Consider the following 24,077-nt stretch of genomic DNA (forward strand, 5'->3'; position numbering starts at 1 on the left):
TTAATGTACTTTATGACCAGCATACTTAATGTACTTTATGACCAGCATACTTAATGTACTTTATGACCAGCATACTTACTGTACTTTATGACCAGCAAACTTAATGTACTTTATGACCAGCAAACTTAATGTACTTTATGACCATGGATACAGCACTCCAGGATCATGGATGACCTACTCTTGGTCTCTGTCCAGTCAGTCTCCTACTGCACTGTTTCCCAGCTCCGGTCTTCCAGTACCCCCAACACTACATATTTTAATCTAAACCCTACCCCCTCCCCAAATCTAAACCCTACCCCCTCCCCAAATCTAAACCCTACCCCTAGCCCCTCCCCTAATCTAAACCCTACCTAGTCCTTCCCCTAATCTAAACCCTACCCCTAGCCCCTCCCCTAATCTAAACCCTACCTAGTCCTTCCCCTAATCTAAACCCTACCCCCTCCCCTAATCTAAACCCTACCTAGTCCTTCCCCTAATCTAAACCCTACCCCCTCCCCTAATCTAAACCCTACCCCTAGTCCTTCCCCTAATCTAAACCCTAACCCTAGTCCCTCCCCTAATCTAAACCCTACCTAGTCCTTCCCCTAATCTAAACCCTACCCCTCCCCTAATCTAAACCCTAACCCTAGTCCCTCCCCTCCCTAATCTAAACCCTACCCCCTCCCCTAATCTAAACCCTACCCCTAGTCCTTCCAGGAGCACCTAATTTACCTAAATATTCTGAATTAACTTTATTTTTTTTATTTTTTTTAGCATTCCTAAACAAACGCGTGTTTAGTAGAGTCCTAAGATGAGCTAAACAACCACAACTCGTTCCGAAGTTTCACATTTACAAATGACTTGCACCGGTAAGTAGTTAGACCTACAGTGTGTCTTTATACCCTGACAGTAAAGATATTGATCGCTATTGATCGAGTGCGAGTGTTAGAACAGTAATTGTTGAAATACATGTTTCAACATTAAAACCTTACCCAGACACAAAATTACTGAAGTCCTTAAACTCAGTGCTGTCCATGACGATGTTGAGGTCAGTGATCGTCCTCACCAGGGTAGTATCATCCTATGAGAAGGTCAAAGATGTCAGTTAGCTTTAAACGGGATCAATTACAACCAATCATAATACAATTATATGATACACTGAACTGATACTTATTCAACAAAAGCCTACTTTGGTCTAAAAGCATCTGTAACCAGCAGTATTAGACAGTTCTCCATTGGTTTGGTCTAAAAGCATCTATAACCAGCAGTATTAGACAGTTCTCCATTGGTTTGGTCTAAAAGCATCTGTAACCAGCAGTATTAGACAGTTCTCCATTGGTTTGGTCTAAAAGCATCTATAACCAGCAGTATTAGACAGTTCTCCATTGGTTTGGTCTAAAAGCATCTGTAACCAGCAGTATTAGACAGTTCTCCATTGGTTTGGTCTAAAAGCATCTGTAACCAGCAGTATTAGACAGTTCTCCATTGGTTTGGTCTAAAAGCATCTTTAACCAGCAGTATTAGACAGTTCTCCATTGGTTTGGTCTAAAAGCATCTATAACCAGCAGTATTAGACAGTTCTCCATTGGTTTGGTCAAAAAGCATCTATAACCAGCAGTATTAGACAGTTCTCCATTGGTTTGGTCTAAAAGCATCTATAACCAGCAGTATTAGACAGTTCTCCATTGGTTTGGTCTAAAAGCATCTATAACCAGCAGTATTAGACAGTTCTCCATTAGTTTGGTCTAAAAGCATCTGTAACCAGCAGTATTAGACAGTTCTCCATTGGTTTGGTTTAAAAGCATCTATAACCAGCAGTATTAGACAGTTCTCCATTGGTTTGGTCTAAAAGCATCTATAACCAGCAGTATTAGACAGTTCTCCATTGGTTTGGTCTAAAAGCATCTATAACCAGCAGTATTAGACAGTTCTCCATTGGTTTGGTCTAAAAGCATCTATAACCAGCAGTATTAGACAGTTCTCCATTGGTTTGGTTTAAAAGCATCTATAACCAGCAGTATTAGACAGTTCTCCATTGGTTTGGTCTAAAAGCATCTGTAACCAGCAGTATTAGACAGTTCTCCATTGGTTTGGTCAAAAAGCATCTATAACCAGCAGTATTAGACAGTTCTCCATTGGTTTGGTCTAAAAGCATCTATAACCAGCAGTATTAGACAGTTCTCCATTGGTTTGGTCTAAAAGCATCTATAACCAGCAGTATTAGACAGTTCTCCATTGGTTTGGTCTAAAAGCATCTATAACCAGCAGTATTAGACAGTTCTCCATTGGTTTGGTCTAAAAGCATCTATAACCAGCAGTATTAGACAGTTCTCCATTGGTTTGGTCTAAAAGCATCTATAACCAGCAGTATTAGACAGTTCTCCATTGGTTTGGTCTAAAAGCATCTATAACCAGCAGTATTAGACAGTTCTCCATTGGTTTGGTCTAAAAGCATCTGTAACCAGCAGTATTAGACAGTTATCCATTGGTTTGGTCTAAAAGCATCTATAACCAGCAGTATTAGACAGTTATCCATTGGTTTGGTCTAAAAGCATCTATAACCAGCAGTATTAGACAGTTATCCATTGGTTTGGTCTAAAAGCATCTGTAACCAGCAGTATTAGACAGTTCTCCATTGGTTTGGTCTAAAAGCATCTATAACCAGCAGTATTAGACAGTTCTCCATTGGTTTGGTCTAAAAGCATCTATAACCAGCAGTATTAGACAGTTCTCCATTGGTTTGGTCTAAAAGCATCTATAACCAGCAGTATTAGACAGTTCTCCATTGGTTTGGTCTAAAAGCATCTATAACCAGCAGTATTAGACAGTTCTCCATTGGTTTGGTCTAAAAGCATCTATAACCAGCAGTATTAGACAGTTCTCCATTGGTTTGGTCTAAAAGCATCTATAACCAGCAGTATTAGACAGTTCTCCATTGGTTTGGTCTAAAAGCATCTATAACCAGCAGTATTAGACAGTTCTCCATTGGAAATCTAAACTTTATACTACCTGGTTTCCATTAATCAAAGGTTCTAGAATCCCTAAACTGAGGGGTGATATGTCTGTTTCCTGTGTTGACATGCCCTCGCATGCCCTCGACAACATGCCCTCTCAGAATCCCTAAACTGAGGGGGTGATATGTCTGTTTCCTGTGTTGACAACATGCCCTCGCTTCAGTCTGCCATAGAATCCCTAAACTGAGGGGTGATATGTCTGTTTCCTGTGTTGACCATAGAATCCCTAAACTGAGGGGTGATATGTCTGTTTCCTGTGTTGACAACATGTTGACGACATGCCCTCGATTCAGTCTGCCATAGAATCCCTAAACTGAGGGGTGATATGTCTGTTTCCTGTGTTGACTACATGCCCTTGCTTCCGTCTGCCATAAATATAGATCTACACTGCCCCCTGGTGTTGAAGACAGCAGATAACAGGTTCATCCATTCAACCATTGAAGATATATAGGCCTACATACTACAGGCAATTTCTGGACAATATTTCTGTCAATTAAAAATGGCCAAACCAGCGAATATCCACCGTTTCGAGCTCACAGACGATGGCCAGAGCTATGCCATGACGTTGCACAATGATTTAAGTCAACAGATCATCGTTTTAGTCATATATTTGGGCTTGACGTGACAAAATCAAACGGCCCACTTTGTGAAAATCAGTGTGAATGTAGTGTCTTTTCCTATGATATGATGTACAAATTGTTATCAACCTACATTTTGTTTCAGGGCTGGCTGGGTATTTGAACATTACCATCCACCAGCATGGCATTATTTATTCATCAGAAACAGCTTGCAAAGCTCTACCTCTTGGTGACTGAGATGAGCCAAACAGCCTTGTGTCTACTTGGCCTCCTGAGCCTGGGAGCTAATTCCAATACAGGGTAACTTTACAAAAAAGGCTCAACAGTCTGAGGTCCTGAGCACTCTGGAGCAGGTTTTCGTCAAGGATCTCGCTGTACTTTGCTCCGTTCATCTTTCCCCTCGATCCTGACTCCCTGCTGCTGAAAAACATCCCCACAGCATGATGCTGCCACCACCATGCTTCACCGTAGAGATAGTGCCAAGTATCCTCCAGCCCGCTTGGCATTCAGGACAAGGAGTTCAATCTTAGTTTCATCAGACCAGAGAATCCTGTTTCTCATTTCTTCAGTCCTTTAGGTGCCTTTTGGCAAACTCCAAGCGGGCTGTCATGTGCCTTTTACTGAGGAGTGGCTTCTGTCTGGACACTCAACCATAAAGGCCTGATTGGTGGAGTGCTGCAGAGATGGTTGTCCTTCTCCCATCTCCACAGTGGAACTCTGGAGCTCAGTCAGTGACCATTGGGTTCTTTGTCACCTCCCTGACCAAGACCCTTCTCCCCGATTGCTCAGTTTGGCCCGGGCTGCCAGCTCTAGGAAAAGTCTTGGTGGTTCCAAACTTCTTCCATTTAAGAATGAAGGAGGTCACTGTGTTTTTGGTACCCTTCCCAAGATCTGTGCCTTGCCACAATCCTGTCTCTGAGCTCTACAGACAATTCCTTCAACCTCGTGGCTTGGTTTCTGCTGACATGCACTGTCAACTGTGGGACCTTATATAGACAGGTGTGTGCCTTTCCAAATCATGTCCAATCAATTGAATTTACCACAGGTGGACTCCAATCAAGTTGTAGAAACATCTCAAGGATGATCAATGGAAACAGGATGTACCTGAGCTCAATTTTGAGTCTGAATACTTATGTAAATAAGGTATGTTTTTTAAATTATTTGTTTTATTTGCTAAAATGTCTAAAAACCTGTTTTTGCTTTGTCATTATGGGGTATTGTGTGTAGATTGATGAGGAATATATTTTAGAATAAGGCTGTAACGTAACAAAATGTGGAAAAAGTCAAGGGGTCTGAATAGTTACTGAAGGCATTTTATAAAATGATATAATTGTGTGCTACGATGGCATTTTGCAAACCCACTCCCCCAGTCCCCCCCAAGATAAATGGCTTTGACCACAGAAGTTTTGCTTCACTACACGCTCCACTGCTTTGATTGGTGTAACGTTAGCTAGAAACCACAAGGGTCTGTCTAGATAATGAAAAGGCAGCTCGCAAAAGAAAAAATTCAAGGAACTTAGTTATATGTTATTTGTGGCGTGCATGATCACGAGCAAAGTCATTGTAGTCTGTCATTTCACTTCCCCTTGTGAGAACCATGACCACGGGCTGACTTGGCTCAGCTGTACCGCAGCCAAGACCTGCCAGCAGCCTACCTACCTAAAGGTTGCACCGTGTCTGCCAGCAGCCTACCTACCAATGGTTGCACCGTGTCTGCCAGCAGCCTACCTACCTAAAGGTTGCACCATGACTGCCAGCAGCCTACCTACCTAAAGGTTGCACCGTGTCTGCCAGCAGCCTACCTACCTAAAGGTTGCACCGTGTCTGCCAGCAGCCTACCTACCTAAAGGTTGCACCGTGTCTGCCAGCAGCCTACCTACCAAAAGGTTGCACCGTGTCTGCCAGCAGCCTACCTACCAATGGTTGCACCATGTCTGCCAGCAGCCTACCTACCAATGGTTGCACCGTGTCTGCCAGCAGCCTACCTACCTAAAGGTTGCAGCCAGCAGCCTACCTACCAAAAGGTTGCACCGTGTCTGCCAGCAGCCTACCTACCAATGGTTGCACCGTGTCTGCCAGCAGCCTACCTACCAATGGTTGCACCGTGTCTGCCAGCAGCCTACCTACCTAAAGGTTGCACCGTGTCTGCCAGCAGCCTACCTACCAATGGTTGCACCGTGTCTGCCAGCAGCCTACCTACCTAAAGGTTGCACCGTGTCTGCCAGCAGCCTACCTACCTAAAGGTTGCACCGTGTCTGCCAGCAGCCTACCTACCAATGGTTGCACCGTGTCTGCCAGCAGCCTACCTACCAATGGTTGCACCGTGTCTGCCAGCAGCCTACCTACCTAAAGGTTGCACCGTGTCTGCCAGCAGCCTACCTACCAATGGTTGCACCGTGTCTGCCAGCAGCCTACCTACCTAAAGGTTGCACCGTGTCTGCCAGCAGCCTACCTACCTAAAGGTTGCACCGTGTCTGCCAGCAGCCTACCTACCAATGGTTGCACCGTGTCTGCCAGCAGCCTACCTACCAATGGTTGCACCGTGTCTGCCAGCAGCCTACCTACCAATGGTTGCACCGTGTCTGCCAGCAGCCTACCTACCTAAAGGTTGCACCGTGTCTGCCAGCAGCCTACCTACCAATGGTTGCACCGTGTCTGCCAGCAGCCTACCTACCAATGGTTGCACCGTGTCTGCCAGCAGCCTACCTACCAATGGTTGCACCGTGTCTGCCAGCAGCCTACCTACCAAAGGTTGCACCGTGTCTGCCAGCAGCCTACCTACCTAAAGGTTGCACCGTGTCTGCCAGCAGCCTACCTACCTAAAGGTTGCACCGTGTCTGCCAGCAGTCTACCTACCTAAAGGTTGCACCGTGTCTGCCAGCAGCCTACCTACCAATGGTTGCACCGTGTCTGCCAGCAGCCTACCTCCCTAAAGGTTGCACCGTGTCTGCCAGCAGCCTACCTACCTAAAGGTTGCACCGTGTCTGCCAGCAACCTACCTACCTAAAGGTTGCACCGTGTCTGCCAGCAGCCTACCGACCAAAAGGTTGCACCGTGTCTGCCAGCAGCCTACCTACCTAAAGGTTGCACCGTGTCTGCCAGCAGCCTACCTACCTAAAGGTTGCACCGTGTCTGCCAGCAGCCTACCTCCCTAAAGGTTGCACCGTGTCTGCCAGCAGCCTACCTACCTAAAGGTTGCACCGTGTCTGCCAGCAGCCTACCTACCAATGGTTGCACCGTGTCTGCCAGCAGCCTACCTCCCTAAAGGTTGCACCGTGTCTGCCAGCAGCCTACCTACCTAAAGGTTGCACCGTGTCTGCCAGCAACCTACCTACCTAAAGGTTGCACCGTGTCTGCCAGCAGCCTACCGACCAAAAGGTTGCACCGTGTCTGCCAGCAGCCTACCTACCTAAAGGTTGCACCGTGTCTGCCAGCAGCCTACCTACCTAAAGGTTGCACCGTGTCTGCCAGCAGCCTACCTACCTAAAGGTTGCACCGTGTCTGCCAGCAGCCTACCTACCTAAAGGTTGCACCGTGTCTGCCAGCAACCTACCTACCTAAAGGTTGCACCGTGTCTGCCAGCAGCCTACCTACCTAAAGGTTGCACCGTGTCTGCCAGCAGCCTACCGACCAAAAGGTTGCACCGTGTCTGCCAGCAGCCTACCTACCTAAAGGTTGCACCGTGTCTGCCAGCAGTCTACCTACCTAAAGGTTGCACCATGTCTGCCAGCAGCCTACCTACCAATGGTTGCACTGTGTCTGCCAGCAGTCTACCTACCTAAAGGTTGCACTGTGTCTGCCAGCAGTCTACCTACCTAAAGGTTGCACCGTGTCTGCCAGCAGCCTACCCACCTAAAGGTTGCACCGTGTCTGCCAGCAGCCTACCTACCTAAAGGTTGCACCGTGTCTGCCAAAGGTTGCACCGTGTCTGCCAGCAGCCTACCTACCTAAAGGTTGCACCGTGTCTGCCAGCAGCCTACCTACCTAAAGGTTGCACCGTGTCTGCCAGCAACCTACCTACCTAACCTAAAGGTTGCACAGTGTCTGCCAGCAGCCTACCTACCTAAAGGTTGCACCGTGTCTGCCAGCAGCCTACCGACCAAAAGGTTGCACCGTGTCTGCCAGCAGCCTACCTACCTAAAGGTTGCACCGTGTCTGCCAGCAGTCTACCTACCTAAAGGTTGCACCATGTCTGCCAGCAGCCTACCTACCAATGGTTGCACTGTGTCTGCCAGCAGTCTACCTACCTAAAGGTTGCACTGTGTCTGCCAGCAGTCTACCTACCTAAAGGTTGCACCGTGTCTGCCAGCAGCCTACCCACCTAAAGGTTGCACCGTGTCTGCCAGCAGCCTACCGACCAAAGGTTGCACCGTGTCTGCCAGCAGCCTACCTACCTAAGGTTGCACCGTGTCTGCCAGCAGTCTACCTACCTAAAGGTTGCACCATGTCTGCCAGCAGCCTACCGACCAAAAGGTTGCACCGTGTCTGCCAGCAGCCTACCTACCAATGGTTGCACCGTGTCTGCCAGCAGTCTACCTACCTAAAGGTTGCACCGTGTCTGCCAGCAGCCTACCTACCTAAAGGTTGCACCGTGTCTGCCAACAGCCTACCTACCAATGGTTGCACCGTGTCTGCCAGCAGCCTACCTACCAAAGGTTGCACCGTGTCTGCCAGCAGCCTACCTACCTAATGGTTGCACCGTGTCTGCCAGCAGCCTACCTACCTAAAGGTCCATTTCAACGTAGGAAAATGCATATTAGTCATCTTTCAATCGTTATCCATATTACCAGAGCTTCATCTTATTCTTTCTAACTATTTCTATGGCGGATTCACGCCCCCCCCCGCGCACAAAACGAGGTCGACAAAAGCCCTGACCTGAACCCATCATCAGTTAAACTGCAGTTCCGAAGCAGAACTGTAGGAGCAGTCGAAGCGGTTATTTTAGACCGGAACACTGGCCCTAAATGGGGGGGGGGGGGTCCTTTAAGGGGACCTCTTCTGGCTGAATAGCACCCTCCAGAGGCAATAGTTCAGAATAGCCTTTTCAGACATTCTTCTCACCTGAACATCAGTGAGCTCAAACTCCACTTGGAAGTCTAAGAAGGAGCAGTGGCCCGTCAGCCTGTGTTGTTGCACCATCTTCTTGTTGCCTTTAGAAGAGGGCAGAGGAAAAACATAAGATTATACCAAACTTTAGCTCTTAATCTATTCATCTTTCTTCAATTCCTCACATCCTCTCTCCTCACCTCCTTGGCTCCTTCTCAAAACAGATTGGAGAAAGTCTGAGAGCTTTGGACCTTCTCCTGCAATACAGTTGAGGCGGCAAGGAGATGAGGAATCGTGGAAAGATTAATTGAGAGAGCCCTTATCTTTGTGTAGACCAGGGGAAAGACAACCCTGTACCTGGAGTGATGCCAATACTGCAGGGTTTTGTTCCAACTAGGCACCACGTCTGACCAACTGAGCGAACTGATCAGTTCAGCGATCGACTAAATTTAAACACACCTGGTTTTCCATGTTGGTTAAATCAAAAACATGAAGTGGATACGACACTCCAGGATCATGGATGACCTCCCCTTGGTCTCTGTCCAGTCAGTCTCCTACTGCACTGTATCCCAGCTCCGGTCTTCCAGTACCCCCAACACTACATATTTTAATCTAAACCCTACCTAGTCCTTCCCCTAATCTAAAGCCTTCCCCTAGTCCTTCCCCTAATCTAAAGCCTACCTCTAGTCCCTCCCCTAATCTAAACCCTACCTAGTCCCTCCCCTAATCTAAACCCTACCTAGTCCTTCCTCTAATCTAAACCCTACCCCTAGTCCTTCCCCTAATCTAAACCCTACCCCTAGTCCTTCCCCTAATCTAAACCCTACCCCTAGTCCTTCCCCTAATCTAAACCCTACCCCTAGTCCTTCCCCTAATCTAAACCCTACCTAGTCCCTCCCCTAATCTAAACCCTACTCCTAGTCCCTCCCCTAATCTAAACCCTACCTAGTCCTTCCCCTAATCTAAACCCTACCTAGTCCCTCCCCTAATCTAAACCCTACTCCTAGTCCCTCCCCTAATCTAAACCCTACCTAGTCCTTCCCCTAATCTAAACCCTACCTAGTCCTTACCCTAATCTAAACCCTACCTAGTCCTTCCCCTAATCTAAACCCTACCTAGTCCTTCCCCTAATCTAAACCCTACCTAGTCCTTCCCCTAATCTAAACCCTACCCATAGTCCTAGTCATAGCCCTACCCCTACCCCTAGTCCTAGTCATAGACCTAGTCCTACCCCTAGTCATAGACCTAACCCTAGTCATAGACCTAGTCCTACCCCTAGTCGTAAACCTAGCCCTACCCCTACCCATAGTCCTACCCATAGTCCTAGTCTTAGGAGTAGTTCTAAAGAATGACAGTTACCTTTCTCCACAGTCTTCACACAGCAGTTGACTAGTCATAGCCCTTACCTTTCTCCACAGTCTTCACACAGCAGTTGACCAGAACGATTCCGTTTAGCTTGGTCTGTCTGATGAGATCTTCCTCCATCTCCATTATCTCAGTCTTCAGGTGAGCTGTGATGTCTCTCTGACTTTTCCCCATCTCCTTCTCCTGATGACCTGTCATGATCAACCTGTGTGTTGAGGAAACAACAACACCACCAGAGATTAATTAACTGGTCCTGTGTGGCTCAGTTGGTAGAGCAACGCCAGCATTGTGGGTTCGATTCCCACGGGGGGGGGTTACGGAGTTACAGTTCATATGAGGAAATCAGTCAATTGAAATAGATTCATTAGACCCTAATCTATGGATTTCACATGACTGGGAATATAGATATGCATCTGTTGGTCACAGATACCAGAAAACAGAAAAAGGTGGAGGTGCGGATCAGAAAACCAGTCAGTATCTGGTGTGACCATTTGCCTCATCCAGCACGACACATCTCCTTCACATAGAGTTGTTCAGGCTTTTTGATTGTGGCCTGTGGGATGGGGTGTCCCACTCCTCTATAAATGGCTGTGGCAAAGTTACTGGATATTGGCGGGAACTGGAACACGCTGTCGTACCACGTCGATCCAGAGCATCCCAAACATGCTCAATGGGTGACTTGTCTGGTGAGTACGTAGGCAATGGAAGAACTGGGACATTTTCAGCTTCCAAATTGTATCTCTGTGCATTCAAGTTGCCATTGATAAAATGCAATTGTGTTCGTTGTCCGTAGCTTATGACATGTGGTCTGCAGGTTGTGAGGCCGGTTGGACGTACTGACAAATTCTCTGAGGCGGCTTATGGTAGAGAAATTAACATTCAAATCTCTGGCAACAGCTCTAGTGGACATTCCTGTAGTCCGCATGCCAATTGCACGCTCCCTCTAATCTTGAGACATCTGTGGTATTGTGTTGTGTGACAAAAACTGCACATTTTAGAGTGCCATTTTAATTGTCCCCAGTACAAGGTGCACCTGTGTAATGACGATGGTTTTTTATTTTATTACACACATGTAATGATCATGCGGTTTAAATCAGCTTCTTGAAACATGGAACCAACATGTGGCGTTTGTATTTTTATTTGTATTTATTTATTTTTAAATCGGTATAGTACATACACATTGGTGGCACCTCCGCAGCAGTACGTACGATTGGCAGATTTGAGGCGAAATATATTCAACATGTTAGAACATTTAAATGGGGAAACTGTACGTGTTCCTAGAGTGGCCCGGGAGGCTGTGAAAGCCATCAACCGCATGCCGCGTTCACACGCTGGTTGGGAACTAGCAAACGTGTTCATTTCCAACATGCTCGTGGTGTGTTTTCACAAATAGCCCTCTTTTAAAAAAGGGGTTTTAGGCTGGGTTTCTGTACAGCACTTTGTGACATTGGCTGATGTAAAAAAGGGCTTTGTAAATAAATGTGATTGATGGATTGAAACTATGTGGTAAACATAACTCAGCTCTTTGTATTGCCCATGCCCCGGAGTCAGTCCTTCTTTAAAGAACTTTTTCTCTTTTAAAGAACAGATCCCAGTCCTCCCGTAAAGAACCGATCCCAGTCCTCCTGTAAAGAACCGATCCCAGTCCTCCTGTAAAGAACCGATCCCAGTCCTCCCGTAAAGAACAGATCCCAGTCCTCCCGTAAAGAACCGATCCCAGTCCTCCCGTAAAGAACCGATCCCAGTCCTCCCGTAAAGAACCGATCCCAGTCCTCCCGTAAAGAACCGATCCCAGTCCTCCCGTAAAGAACCGATCCCAGTCCTCCCGTAAAGAACCGATCCCAGTCCTCCCGTAAAGAACCGATCCCAGTCCTCCCGTAAAGAACCGATCCCAGTCCTCCTGTAAAGAACCGATCCCAGTCCTCCCGTAAAGAACCGATCCCAGTCCTCCCGTAAAGAACCGATCCCAGTCCTCCTGTAAAGAACCGATCCCAGTCCTCCCGTAAAGAACCGATCCCAGTCCTCCCGTAAAGAACCGATCCCAGTCCTCCCGTAAAGAACCGATCCCAGTCCTCCCGTAAAGAACCGATCCCAGTCCTCCCGTAAAGAACCGATCCCAGTCCTCCTGTAAAGAACCGATCCCAGTCCTCCTGTAAAGAACCGATCCCAGTCCTCCTGTAAAGAACCGATCCCAGTCCTCCTGTAAAGAACCGATCCCAGTCTTCCCGTAAAAAAACGATCCCAGTCCTCCCGGGGCGGCAGGGTAGCCTAGTGGTTAGAGCTTTCTACTAGTAAACGGAAGGTTGCAAGTTCAAATCCCCGAGCTGACAAGGTACAAATCTGTCGTTCTGCCCCTGAACAGGCAGTTAACCCACTGTTCCTAGGCCGTCATTGAAAATAAGAATTTGTTCTTAACTGACTTGCCTGGTTAAATAAAGGTAAAATAAAAAAGAACCGATCCCAGTCCTCCTGTAAAGTACCCATCTCAGTCCTCCTGTAAAGAACCGATCTCAGTCCGCCTGTAAAGAACCGATCCCAGTCCTCCCGTAAAGAACCGATCCCAGTCCTCCTGTAAAGAACCGATCCCAGTCCTCGTTAAATGACCAAAATAACTCTTTGTATTCCCACTGCCCCTGACTTTGAATGAGGACTCAACTCTTTTGCCAGTTCACTTCACCCGTGTTGTGGTCCGAGTCCTGTTTGCATTCACATTGTTGTGTTAAGAAAGGAATCAAGATATTTTTACAACATTCACTCAATGCATTCTGGGTTTTTACAAAGTGCAGGACAAGCTATTTCATCAGAATGTGTTATCAGACAGCTAGATATACCTACTTACATTTTGAAGCTAATAGATTGCATTTAGTTAATAATTGTAATCAGAAGATACTATTAACATTTAAATATTATTGGTAACAAAATAAATAGCAGAGGAATGAATAACGGCAGATTAAATAACACTGTAATTGAAAATTGTCCACCCAACGTAGACTACTGGTGATTCTCACCAAATATGATGTTTTATTCACAGTATTTAAATAAACCCAGAAAAAAAACAGTTGATGAAGCCCTCTTAGGCTGTAGTTTAACATATTGCAAACACATCATCTGAACTACAAAACTCCACACATTTCAGAATTTATGTGCATCCTAAACAAATCGCTAATCACCTGCACAGCATAATCTCTCTATTGGGGAACCAATGAGACGAGAGGAAACAGTGTTACAGTAGTCTAGTGGGAGGGGTTATATCAGTAGTCTAGTGGGAGGGGTTATATCAGTAGTCTAGTGGGAGGGGTTATATCAGTAGTCTAGTGGGAGGGGTTATATCAGTAGTCCAGTGGGAGGGGTTATATCAGTAGTCCAGTGGGAGGGGTTATATCAGTAGTCTAGTGTGAGGGGTTATATCAGTAGTCTAGTGTGAGGGGTTATATCAGTAGTCTAGTGGGAGGGGTTATATCAGTAGTCTAGTGGGAGGGGTTATATCAGTAGTCTAGTGGGAGGGGTTATATCAGTAGTCTAGTGGGAGGGGTTATATCAGTAGTCTAGTGGGAGGGGTTATATCAGTAGTCTAGTGGGAGGGTTATATCAGTAGTCCAGTGTGAGGGGTTATATCAGTAGTCTAGTGTGAGGGGTTATATCAGTAGTCTAGTGTGAGGGGTTATATCAGTAGTCCAGTGGGAGGGGTTATAACAGTAGTCCAGTGGGAGGGATAATATCAGTAGTCTAGTGGGAGGGGTTATATCAGTAGTCTAGTGGGAGGGTTATATCAGTAGTCTAGTGGGAGGGGTTATATCAGTAGTCTAGTGGGAGGGGTTATATCAGTAGTCTAGTGGGAGGGGTTATATCAGTAGTCTAGTGGGAGGGGTTATATCAGTAGTCTAGTGGGAGGGGTTATATCAGTAGTCTAGTGGGAGGGGTTATATCAGTAGTCTAGTGGGAGGGGTTATATCAGTAGTCTAGTGGGAGGGGTTATATCAGTAGTCTAGTGGGAGGGGTTATATCAGTAGTCTAGTGGGAGGGGTTATATCAGTAGTCTAGTGGGAGGGGTTATATCAGTAGTCTAGTGGGAGGGGTTATATCAGTAGTCCAGTGGGAGGGGTTATATCAGTAGTCTAGTGGGAGGGGTTATATCAGTAGTCTAGTGTGAGGGGTTATAACAGTAGTCCAGTGTGAGGGGTTATATCAGTAGTCCAGTGGGAGGGGTTATATCAGTAGTCTAGTGGGAGGGGTTATATCAGTAGTCTAGTGGGAGGGGTTATATCAGTAGTCTAGTGGGAGGGGTTATATCAGTAGTCTAGTGGGAGGGGTTATATCAGTAGTCTAGTGGGAGGGGTTATATCAGTAGTCTAGTGGGAGGGGTTATATCAGTAGTCTAGTGGGAGGGGTTATATCAGTAGTCTAGTGGGAGGGGTTATATCAGTAGTCTAGTGGGAGGGGTTATATCAGTAGTCCAGTGGGAACAAATTCAAGGAAGCATAGTGTTATACAGAGCCATGAGTGCATGGACCTCCTTTCCATCTCATATACAGTATTATACAGAGCCATGAGTGCCTGGACCTCCTTTCCATCTCATATACAGTATTATACAGAGCCATGAGTGCATGGACCTCCCTTCCATCTCATATACAGTATTATACAGAGCCATGAGTGCATGGACCTCCCTTCCATCTCATATACAGTATTATACAGAGCCATGAGTGCATGGACCTCCCTTCCATCTCATATACAGTATTATACAGAGCCATGAGTGCATGGACCTCCCTTCCATCTTATATACAGAGCATGTGATCAGTAAACCTGGTTTAAAACTACAATGTGACCTACTGGTTGTGTGTACTGACATGTGACCTACTGGTTGTGTGTGTGTACTGACATGTGACCTAATTGTTGTGTGTGTGTGTGTGTACTGACATGTGACCTAATTGTTGTGTGTGTGTGTGTGTACTGACATGTGACCTAATTGTTGTGTGTGTGTGTGTGTACTGACATGTGACCTAATTGTTGTGTGTGTGTGTGTGTACTGACATGTGACCTAATTGTTGTGTGTGTGTGTGTGTACTGACATGTGACCTAATTGTTGTGTGTGTGTGTACTGACATGTGACCTAATTGTTGTGTGTGTGTGTGTGTGTACTGACATGTGACCTAATTGTTGTGTGTGTGTGTGTGTACTGACATGTGACCTAATTGTTGTGTGTGTGTGTGTGTACTGACATGTGACCTAATTGTTGTGTGTGTGTGTGTGTGTGTGTGTGTGTGTGTGTGTGTGTGTGTGTGTGTGTGTGTGTGTGTGTGTGTGACACGTGACCTAATTGTGTGTGTGTGTGTGTGTGTGTGTGTGTACTGACACGTGACCTAATTGTTGTGTGTGTGTGTGTGTGTGTGTGTGTGTGTGTGTGTGTGACCTGTGTGTGTGTGTGTGTGTGTGTGTGTGTGTGTACTGACATGTGACCTAATTGTTGTGTGTGTGTGTGTGTGTGTGTGTGTGTGTGTGTGTGTGTGTGTGTGTGTGTGTGTACTGACATGTGACCTAATTGTTGTGTGAGTGTGTGTGTGTGTGTACTGACATGTGACCTAATTGTTGTGTGTGTGTACTGACATGTGACCTAATTGTTGTGTGTGTGTGTGTGTGTGTGTGTGTACTGACAAGTGACCTACTGGTTGTGTGTGTGTGTGTGTGTGTGTGTGTGTGTGTGTGTGTGTGTGTGTGTGTGTTGTTGTGTGTGTGTGTGTGTGTGTGTACTGACATGTGACCTACTGGTTGTGTGTGTGTACTGACATGTGACCTACTGGTTGTGTATATGTACTGACATGTGACCTACTGGTTGTGTGTACTGACATGTGACCTACTGGTTGTGTGTGTGTACTGACATGTGACCTACTGGTTGTGTGTACGTACTGACATGTGACCTACTGGTTGTGTGTATGTACTGACATGTGACCTACTGGTTGTGTGTACTGACATGTGACCTACTGGTTGTGTGTACGTACTGACATGTGACCTACTGGTTGTGTGTGTGTACTGACATGTGACCTAATTGTTGTGTGTGTGTACTGACATGTGACCTAATTGTTGTGTGTGTGTGTGTGTGTGTGTGTGTGTGTGTGTGTACTGACATGTGACCTAATTGTTGTGTGAGTGTGTGTGTGTGTGTACTGACATGTGACCTAATTGTTGTGTGTGTGTGTGTGTACTGACATGTGACCTAATTGTTGTGTGTGTGTGTGTACTGACAAGTGACCTACTGGTTGTGTGTGTGTGTGTGTGTGTGTACTGACAAGTGACCTACTGGTTGTGTGTGTGTGTGTGTGTGTGTGTGTGTGTGTGTGTGTGTGTGTGTGTGTGTGTGTGTGTGTGTGTGTGTGTGTGTGTGTGTGTGTGTGTGTGTGTGTGTGTGTACTGACATGTGACCTACTGGTTGTGTGTGTGTACTGACATGTGACCTACTGGTTGTGTGTGTGTACTGACATGTGACCTACTGGTTGTGTGTACTGACATGTGACCTACTGGTTGTTGTGTGTGTGTGTACTGACATGTGACCTACTGGTTGTGTGTACTGACATGTGACCTACTGGTTGTGTGTGTGTACTGACATGTATGTGGAACTGATAGATGTACACACACTACCTGTTCATGTTTTTAAATGCATGTAAATGGTCAATTACTTTGTCTGCGATGTCTTATTCGTTATGTGTCGGACCCCAGTAAGACAAGCTGTCGCCATTTGCATTAGCTAATGGGGATCCTAATAAATGAAATCATTTGACCCCCTAAATCTGCGTTTCACAAATTCTGGGGACGGGTGCACATTTTGGTTATTGCCATAGCACTGTACACAGCTAAATCAGATTAAATCAACTCATTATGAAACTTCAGTCAATTGATAAACTACAGCAAAAAAAAAAGTGCACCCCTTGGTTGTCCCCCGGACCAGTGGTGTAAAGTACTTAAGTAAAAATACTTTAAAAGTACTACTTAAGTTTTTTTGGGGGGAGTATATGTACTTTACTATTTTTATGTTTGACAACTTTTCTTCGATACATTCCTAAAGAAAGAAAATAATGTACTTTTTACTCCATACATTTTCCCCTGACACCCAAAGTACTCATCACATCTGAATGCCTTAGCAGGACGGGGAAATTGTAAAACGGACGGTGCTTATCAAGAAAACACATGGTCATCCCTACAGCCTCTGATCTGGAGGACTCACTAAACAGAGAACATCCCTGGTCATCCCTACTGCCTCTGATCTGGAGGACTCACTAAACAGAGAACATCCCTGGTCATCCCTACTGCCTCTGATCTGGTGGACTCACTAAACAGAGAACATCCCTGGTCATCCCTACTGCCTCTGATCTGGTGGAATCACTAAACAGAAAACATCCCTGGTCATCCCTACTGCCTCTGATCTGGAGGACTCACTAAACAGAGAACATCCCTGGTCATCCCTACTGCCTCTGATCTGGAGGACTCACTAAACAGAGAACATCCCTGGTCATCCCTACTGCCTCTGATCTGGAGGACTCACTAAACAGAGAACATCCCTGGTCATCCCTACTGCCTCTGATCTGGAGGACTCACTAAACAGAGAACATCCCTGGTGATCCCTACTGCCTCTGATCTGGAGGACTCACTAAACAGAGAACATCCCTGGACATCCCTGAGCCTCTGATCTGGAGGACTCACTAAACAGAGAACATCCCTGGTCCTCCCTACTGCCTCTTCTGGAGGACTCACTAAACAGAGAACATCCCTGGTCATCCCTACTGCCTCTGATCTGGAGGACTCACTAAACAGAGAACATCCCTGGACATCCCTACAGCCTCTGATCTGGAGGACTCCCTAAACAGAGAACATCCCTGGTCCTCCCTACTGCCTCTGATCTGGAGGACTCACTAAACAGAGAACATCCCTGGTCATCCCTACTGCCTCTGATCTGGTGGACTCACAAACAGAGAACATCCCTGGTCATCCCTACTGCCTCTGATCTGGAGGACTCACTAAACAGAGAACATCCCTGGTCATCCCTACTGCCTCTGATCTGGATGACTCACTAAACAGAGAACATCCCTGGTCAAACCTACTGCCTCTGATCTGGTGGACTCACTAAACAGAGAACATCCCTGGTCATCCCTACTGCCTCTGATCTGGATGACTCACTAAACAGAGAACATCCCTGGTCATCCCTAGGACTCTGATCTGGAGGACTCACTAAACAGAGAACATCCCTGGACATCCCTAAACTCTGATCTGGATGACTCACTAAACAGAGAACATCCTGGTCATCCCTTTTGATCTGGTGGACTCACTAAACAGAGAACATCCCTGGTCATCCCTACTGCCTCTGATCTGGATGTTCACTAAACAGAGAACATCCCTGGTCATCCCTCTGCCTCTGATCTGGATGACTCACTAAACAGAGAACATCCCTGGTCAAACCTAATGCCTCTGATCTGGTGGACTCACTAAACAGAGAACATCCCTTCATCCCTACTGCCTCTGATCTGGATGACTCACTAAACAGAGAACATCCCTGGTCATCCCTACGGACTCTGATCTGGAGGACTCACTAAACAGAGAACATCCCTGGTCATCCCTACTGCCTCTGATCTGGAGGACTCACTAAACAGAGAACATCCCTGGTCATCCCTACTGCCTCTGATCTGGTGGACTCACTAAACAGAGAACATCCCTGGTCATCCCTACTGCCTCTGATCTGGAGGACTCACTAAACACAAATGCATATTTTGTAAATGATGTCTGAGTGTTGGGAGTGAGCCCCTGGCTATCTGTACATTTTTAAAACACGTCTGCTTTGCTCAATAAGGAATTTTCAATGACTTATACTATAACTATATTTTAGCAATTACATTTACTTTTGATAGTTAAGTATATTTAAAACCCAAATACTTTTAGACTTTTACTGAAGTAGTATTTTACTGGGTGACTTTTACTTGAGACATTTTCTCTTAAGGTATCTTTACTTTTACTCAAGTATGACAATTGCGTACTTTTCCCACCAAAGCCCCGGACCGAGTTTAGTCAATTCTGTCCTAATTTCAACTCACAGAGCATCTTGCATGCGTCCTCCCGTGAGGTTCATAGCGATCTCTCGTTCATTCGTGTCCTGTTGGCATTGCAGTGCTGCAATCTCTTCTTGGAGTGCTTCGATTTGAGCCTCGTAAACATTTTCCAGACTCTTCTTCATTCTGCAAAGAAATCAACGGGTTTTTTTTTTGAGTGGCAACTTCTTGCAAAGCAACGAAGAGAACTAGCTTGCTATTCTCATAAATATCCCGTCATATAGTTAGTTTTCACACTTATCTAATCAATGATGAACGAACTAGTAACTCAGCATGATGAACTCGCTAACTGAACACAGATAGCTCATCTGTATTGGCAGATTTATGACAACGTGGATCTAATTTACCTGCCAGACTCCTCTGAAATACTCTTGTGTTTCAAAACAAACCTTTCGCGCTGTTTCTGACTTCCGGAATAAATGTTGTGGGACGGATCTGCTCAAATTAACGGAGGTATATTACATCTCAGAAGATCATAACGTTTTGTCAACTCAAACAACATTGGTAATACCACGATAGCGAAGGTAAATTATATGATACTTGTGTGATAAGTATTTTATTTATTTATTTATTTTAGAAAGCCAACGTCCCCGAAATACACACGACGACACAACGCGGAACCATGAAACTCCGGAACTAAAACACACATGTTCACAAATGTGTCCGGAATCTTTTTCGTGTACCACCGATCTGGATGCGTGTGAATTTCCAACGCCGAGGTAAACAGTTCGTGATTACATGTTCATTTCGGATCGATTAATATATTTAATCTGTTACTTTACACACTTGGATTTCTGCCTCAATTTTGTTCAACTTGTCCAGTTAGTAAAGGTACTTATGTCAACGCGAACTGTTGTGTTTGGTGTTGATATAAACGGATTCAACTCCGCGGTGAAGGAAGTTTCTGAACTTCAATAACGGCGTGGAGCCGATACCATGCGTTGTGGAATCTAGCTCCGATTACATCGTTTTTGTCCAAGGTCAATACTGAAACAACAACACGAATATTAAATGCCCTCATTTTGACTGTTTGTCTTCTGTGGTTGCTTGTTAATCAAATACGACCACCGACTGTTTCCTTGGTGAGATTCAATTGTAACACGGCCATTTGCGCTGAAAAGCAATGCGCAAACAGTCTAGGTGGATCTATTTTAATAAACGTTTGAGAAAGTTTTCAGCGAACAAAAAAAAAGGGACGCAGCTACAGAAGACAAACATATGTGGGAGTTTCATCATGTATGTTACGTGTTGACCTTGGGCAAATGAATGTAGTCGGATCCACAGTCCACAAAGTCTCGGCTCCACGCCGTTAGTTTATGATGAACTTCACCAACTTTAAGATAGTGAGGTTTAGTCCGCTAGAGTTGATGGTGCAATCGGTCTTGCACCTAGCTTTCGCCATGCAGGACTTTACTTAGTTAGCTAGCTGATCAGTTTTTACCGTGTTCTCTTTGACAGATCTGTCAATCTGAGGAGTTGGTCATCATGAAACGTCTATATATCGGTGGCCTGAGCCACACCATCACTCAAAAGGATCTGAAAGACAGATTTGGTAAATTTGGTTTTGTTCAGGATGTGGAACTCCGGACCCGGAGAGATGATGAAGGTATGGTCACACACTACCCCAACATCTTCTAGGATCAGATCAGTGATTATCATATCCCTGTTTAGCCCAGTTTATTCAACCTTTTTAAAAAATTATTTAATGAATGAAATTACAGTCTAATGGCCATCTATAGCAACAACTTTGTGGCTATGCCACGACCCGTAGCAACACTTGTTTTTGCAGCGTGTATCCCGCGGTGGAAGGTATCCCATAATCGGTAGACTGTTCTGATGGAAAGGTCACTTTCATCTCCGAGCCCAAGGAAGTATTATGTTGTTTGATGCTGCCACCAGCCTCCCAAGTCATACATGGTGCTCAGGCTTCGTTCTATCTCCCATCTACTGCAGCATGTTGCCCAAATGCAAGGCGGCTGATTGGCTAGACAAACAGCTGTGAAACACAGACCGGTCGGTGTTTGTGACAAGAGAGACACAACATGGAATTCATGTTTGGTTTGGACTTAGAAGTGGGTGGTAGCATCAAATAATTAATAATAATAATAATTAGATTTGAATACTTTCACGGGCTCTGCAATGCAAACAATGGCCTTTTCATCAGAACCATCTGATGAGCTTCGTAGGGCTAATCTCCGTGCTGACATTGAAATCCCCGTGCTGACATTGATAAGTGACGGCGAGCTTCGTAGGGCTAATCTCCGTGCTGACATTGAAATCCCCGTGCTGACATTGATACGTGACGGCGAGCTTCGTAGGGCTAATCTCCGTGCTGACATTGAAATCCCCGTGCTGACATTGATAAGTGACGGCGAGCTTCGTAGGGCTAATCTCCGTGCTGACATTGAAATCCCCGTGCTGACATTGATACGTGACGGCGAGCTTCGTAGGGCTAATCTCCGTGCTGACATTGAAATCCCCGTGCTGACATTGATACGTGACGGCGAGCTTCGTAGGGCTAATCCCCGTGCTGACATTGATACGTGACGGCGAGCTTCGTAGGGCTAATCTCCGTGCTGACATTGATACGTGACGGTGAGCTTCGTAGGGCTAATCCCCGTGCTGACATTGATACGTGACGGTGAGCTTCGTAGGGCTAATCCCCGTGCTGACATTGATACGTGACGGTGAGCTACGTAGGGCTAATCCCTGTGCTGACATTTATACGTGACGGTGAGCTTCATGGGGCTAATCCCCGTGCTGACATTGATACGTGACGGTGAGCTTCGTAGGGCTAATCCCCGTGCTGACATTGATACGTGACGGTGAGCGTCGTAGGGCTAATCCCCGTGCTGACATTGATACGTGAAGGTGAGCTTCGTAGGGCTAATCCCCGTGCTGACATTGATACGTGACGGCAAGCTTCGTAGGGCTAATCCCCGTGCTGACATTGATACGTGACGGTGAGCTTCATAGGGCTAATCCCCGTGCTGACATTGAAATCCCCGTTGCTGACTTGGATATGTGACGGCGAGCTTCGTAGGGCTAATCCCCGTGCTGACATTGATACGATACGGTGAGCTTCGTAGAGCTAATCCCCGTGCTGACATTGATACGTGACGGTGAGCTTCATAGGGCTAATCTCCGTGCTGACATTGATACGTGACGGCGAGCTTCATAGGGCTAATCCCCGTGCTGACATTGATACGTGACGGTGAGCTTCATAGGGCTAATCCCCGTGCTGACATTGATACGTGACGGTGAGCTTCGTAGGGCTAATCCCCGTGCTGACATTGATACGATACGGTGAGCTTCGTAGGGTTAATCCCCATTGCTGACATTGATATGTGACGGCGAGCTAATCCCGTGCTGACATTGATACGTGACGGTGAGCTTCGTAGGGCTAATCCCGTGCTGACATTGAAATTCCCGTTGCTGACATTGATATGTGAAGCCGTAGGGCTAATCCCGTGCTGACATTGATACGTGACGGTGAGCTTCGTAGGGCTAATCCCTGTGCTGACATTGATACGTGACGGCGAGCTTCATAGGGCTAATCTCCGTGCTGACATTGACGTGACGGTGAGCCGTCCCGTTGCTGACTTGGATATGTGACGGCGAGCTTCGTAGGGCTAATCCCCGTGCTGACATTGATACGTGACGGTGAGCTTCGTAGGGCTAATCCCCGTTGCTGACATTGATACGTGACGGCGAGCTTCGTAGGGCTAATCCCCGTGCTGACATTGATACGTGACGGCGAGCTTCGTAGGGCTAATCCCCGTGCTGACATTGATACGTGACGGTGAGCTTCATAGGGCTAATCCCCGTGCTGACATTGATACGTGACGGCGAGCTTCGTAGGGCTAATCCCCGTGCTGACATTGATACGTGACGGTGAGCTTCATAGGGCTAATCCCCGTGCTGACATTGAAATCCCCGTTGCTGACTTGGATATGTGAAGCTTCCCGTGCTGACATTGATACGGGTGAGCTAAATCCCGTGCTGACATTGATACGTGACGGTGAGCTTCATAGGGCTAATCTCCGTGCTGACATTGATACGTGACGGCGAGCTTCATAGGGCTAATCCCCGTGCTGACATTGATACGTGACGGTGAGCTTCATAGGGCTAATCCCCGTGCTGACATTGATACGTGACGGCGAGCTTCATAGGGCTAATCTCCGTGCTGACATTGATACGTGACGGTGAGCTTCGTAGGGCTAATCCCCGTGCTGACATTGATATGTGACAGCGAGCTTCGTAGGGCTAATCCCCGTGCTGACATTGATACGATACGGTGAGCTTCGTAGGGTTAATCCCCATTGCTGACATTGATATGTGACGGCGAGCTTCGTAGGGCTAATCCCCGTGCTGACATTGATACGTGACGGTGAGCTTCGTAGGGCTAATCCCCGTGCTGACATTGAAATTCCCGTTGCTGACATTGATATGTGACGGCGAGCTTCGTAGGGCTAATCCCCGTGCTGACATTGATACGTGACGGTGAGCTTCGTAGGGCTAATCCCTGTGCTGACATTGATACGTGACGGCGAGCTTCATAGGGCTAATCTCCGTGCTGACATTGATACGTGACGGTGAGCTTCGTAGGGCTAATCCCCGTGCTGACATTGATACGTGACGGCGAGCTTCGTAGGGCTAATCCCCGTGCTGACATTGATACGTGAAGGTGAGCTTCGTAGGGCTAATCCCCGTGCTGACATTGATACGTGAAGGTGAGCTTCGTAGGGCTAATCCCCGTGCTGACATTGATACGTGAAGGTGAGCTTCGTAGGGCTAATCCCCGTGCTGACATTGATACGTGACGGCGAGCCGTGGGCTAATCCCGTGCTGACATTGATACGTGACGGCTAGCTTCATAGGGCTAATCTCCGTGCTGACATTGATACGTGACGGTTCATAGGGCTAATCTCCGTGCTGACATTGATACGGCGGCGAGCTTCATCTAATCTCCGTGCTGACATTGATACGTGACGGCGAGCTTCGTAGGG

General features: G+C 46.5%; 2 protein-coding genes across 11 annotated transcripts in view; one reads left to right on the forward strand and one right to left on the reverse strand.

Annotated features, from left to right (window-relative positions):
- LOC118380902 (centromere protein P-like) overlaps positions 1–19,601 on the reverse strand; it is a 42,851-nt gene extending 23,250 nt beyond the window's left edge. For 2 of the 3 annotated variants that reach the window (XM_052474280.1, XM_052474282.1), the window contains exons 1-5: positions 19,416–19,556; positions 19,054–19,194; positions 10,024–10,187; positions 8,633–8,721; positions 972–1,060 (exon numbers count right to left, since the gene is read on the reverse strand). In XM_052474280.1, the coding sequence (XP_052330240.1) occupies positions 972–1,060; positions 8,633–8,721; positions 10,024–10,187; positions 19,054–19,193 (482 nt within the window). In that variant the 5' untranslated portion in view covers position 19,194; positions 19,416–19,556. Of the gene's footprint in view, positions 1–971; positions 1,061–8,632; positions 8,722–10,023; positions 10,188–19,053; positions 19,195–19,415 lie in introns of all 3 variants that reach the window. The other variant, XM_052474281.1, reaches the window with a different exon arrangement.
- Positions 19,476–24,077, forward strand: part of nol8 (nucleolar protein 8) — a 28,159-nt gene continuing 23,557 nt past the window's right edge. For 6 of the 8 annotated variants that reach the window (XM_052474268.1, XM_052474269.1, XM_052474270.1 and 3 more), the window contains exons 1-2: positions 19,781–19,899; positions 20,527–20,674. In XM_052474268.1, coding sequence (XP_052330228.1) covers positions 19,807–19,899; positions 20,527–20,674 — 241 coding nt within the window. In that variant the 5' untranslated portion in view covers positions 19,781–19,806. Of the gene's footprint in view, positions 19,593–19,630; positions 19,900–20,526; positions 20,675–24,077 lie in introns of those variants that run through there. The other 2 variants (XM_052474275.1, XM_052474274.1) reach the window with 2 other exon arrangements.

The sequence above is a fragment of the Oncorhynchus keta genome, chromosome 21 (genome assembly GCF_023373465.1).
Source record: "Oncorhynchus keta strain PuntledgeMale-10-30-2019 chromosome 21, Oket_V2, whole genome shotgun sequence".
NCBI lineage: Eukaryota > Metazoa > Chordata > Actinopteri > Salmoniformes > Salmonidae > Oncorhynchus > Oncorhynchus keta.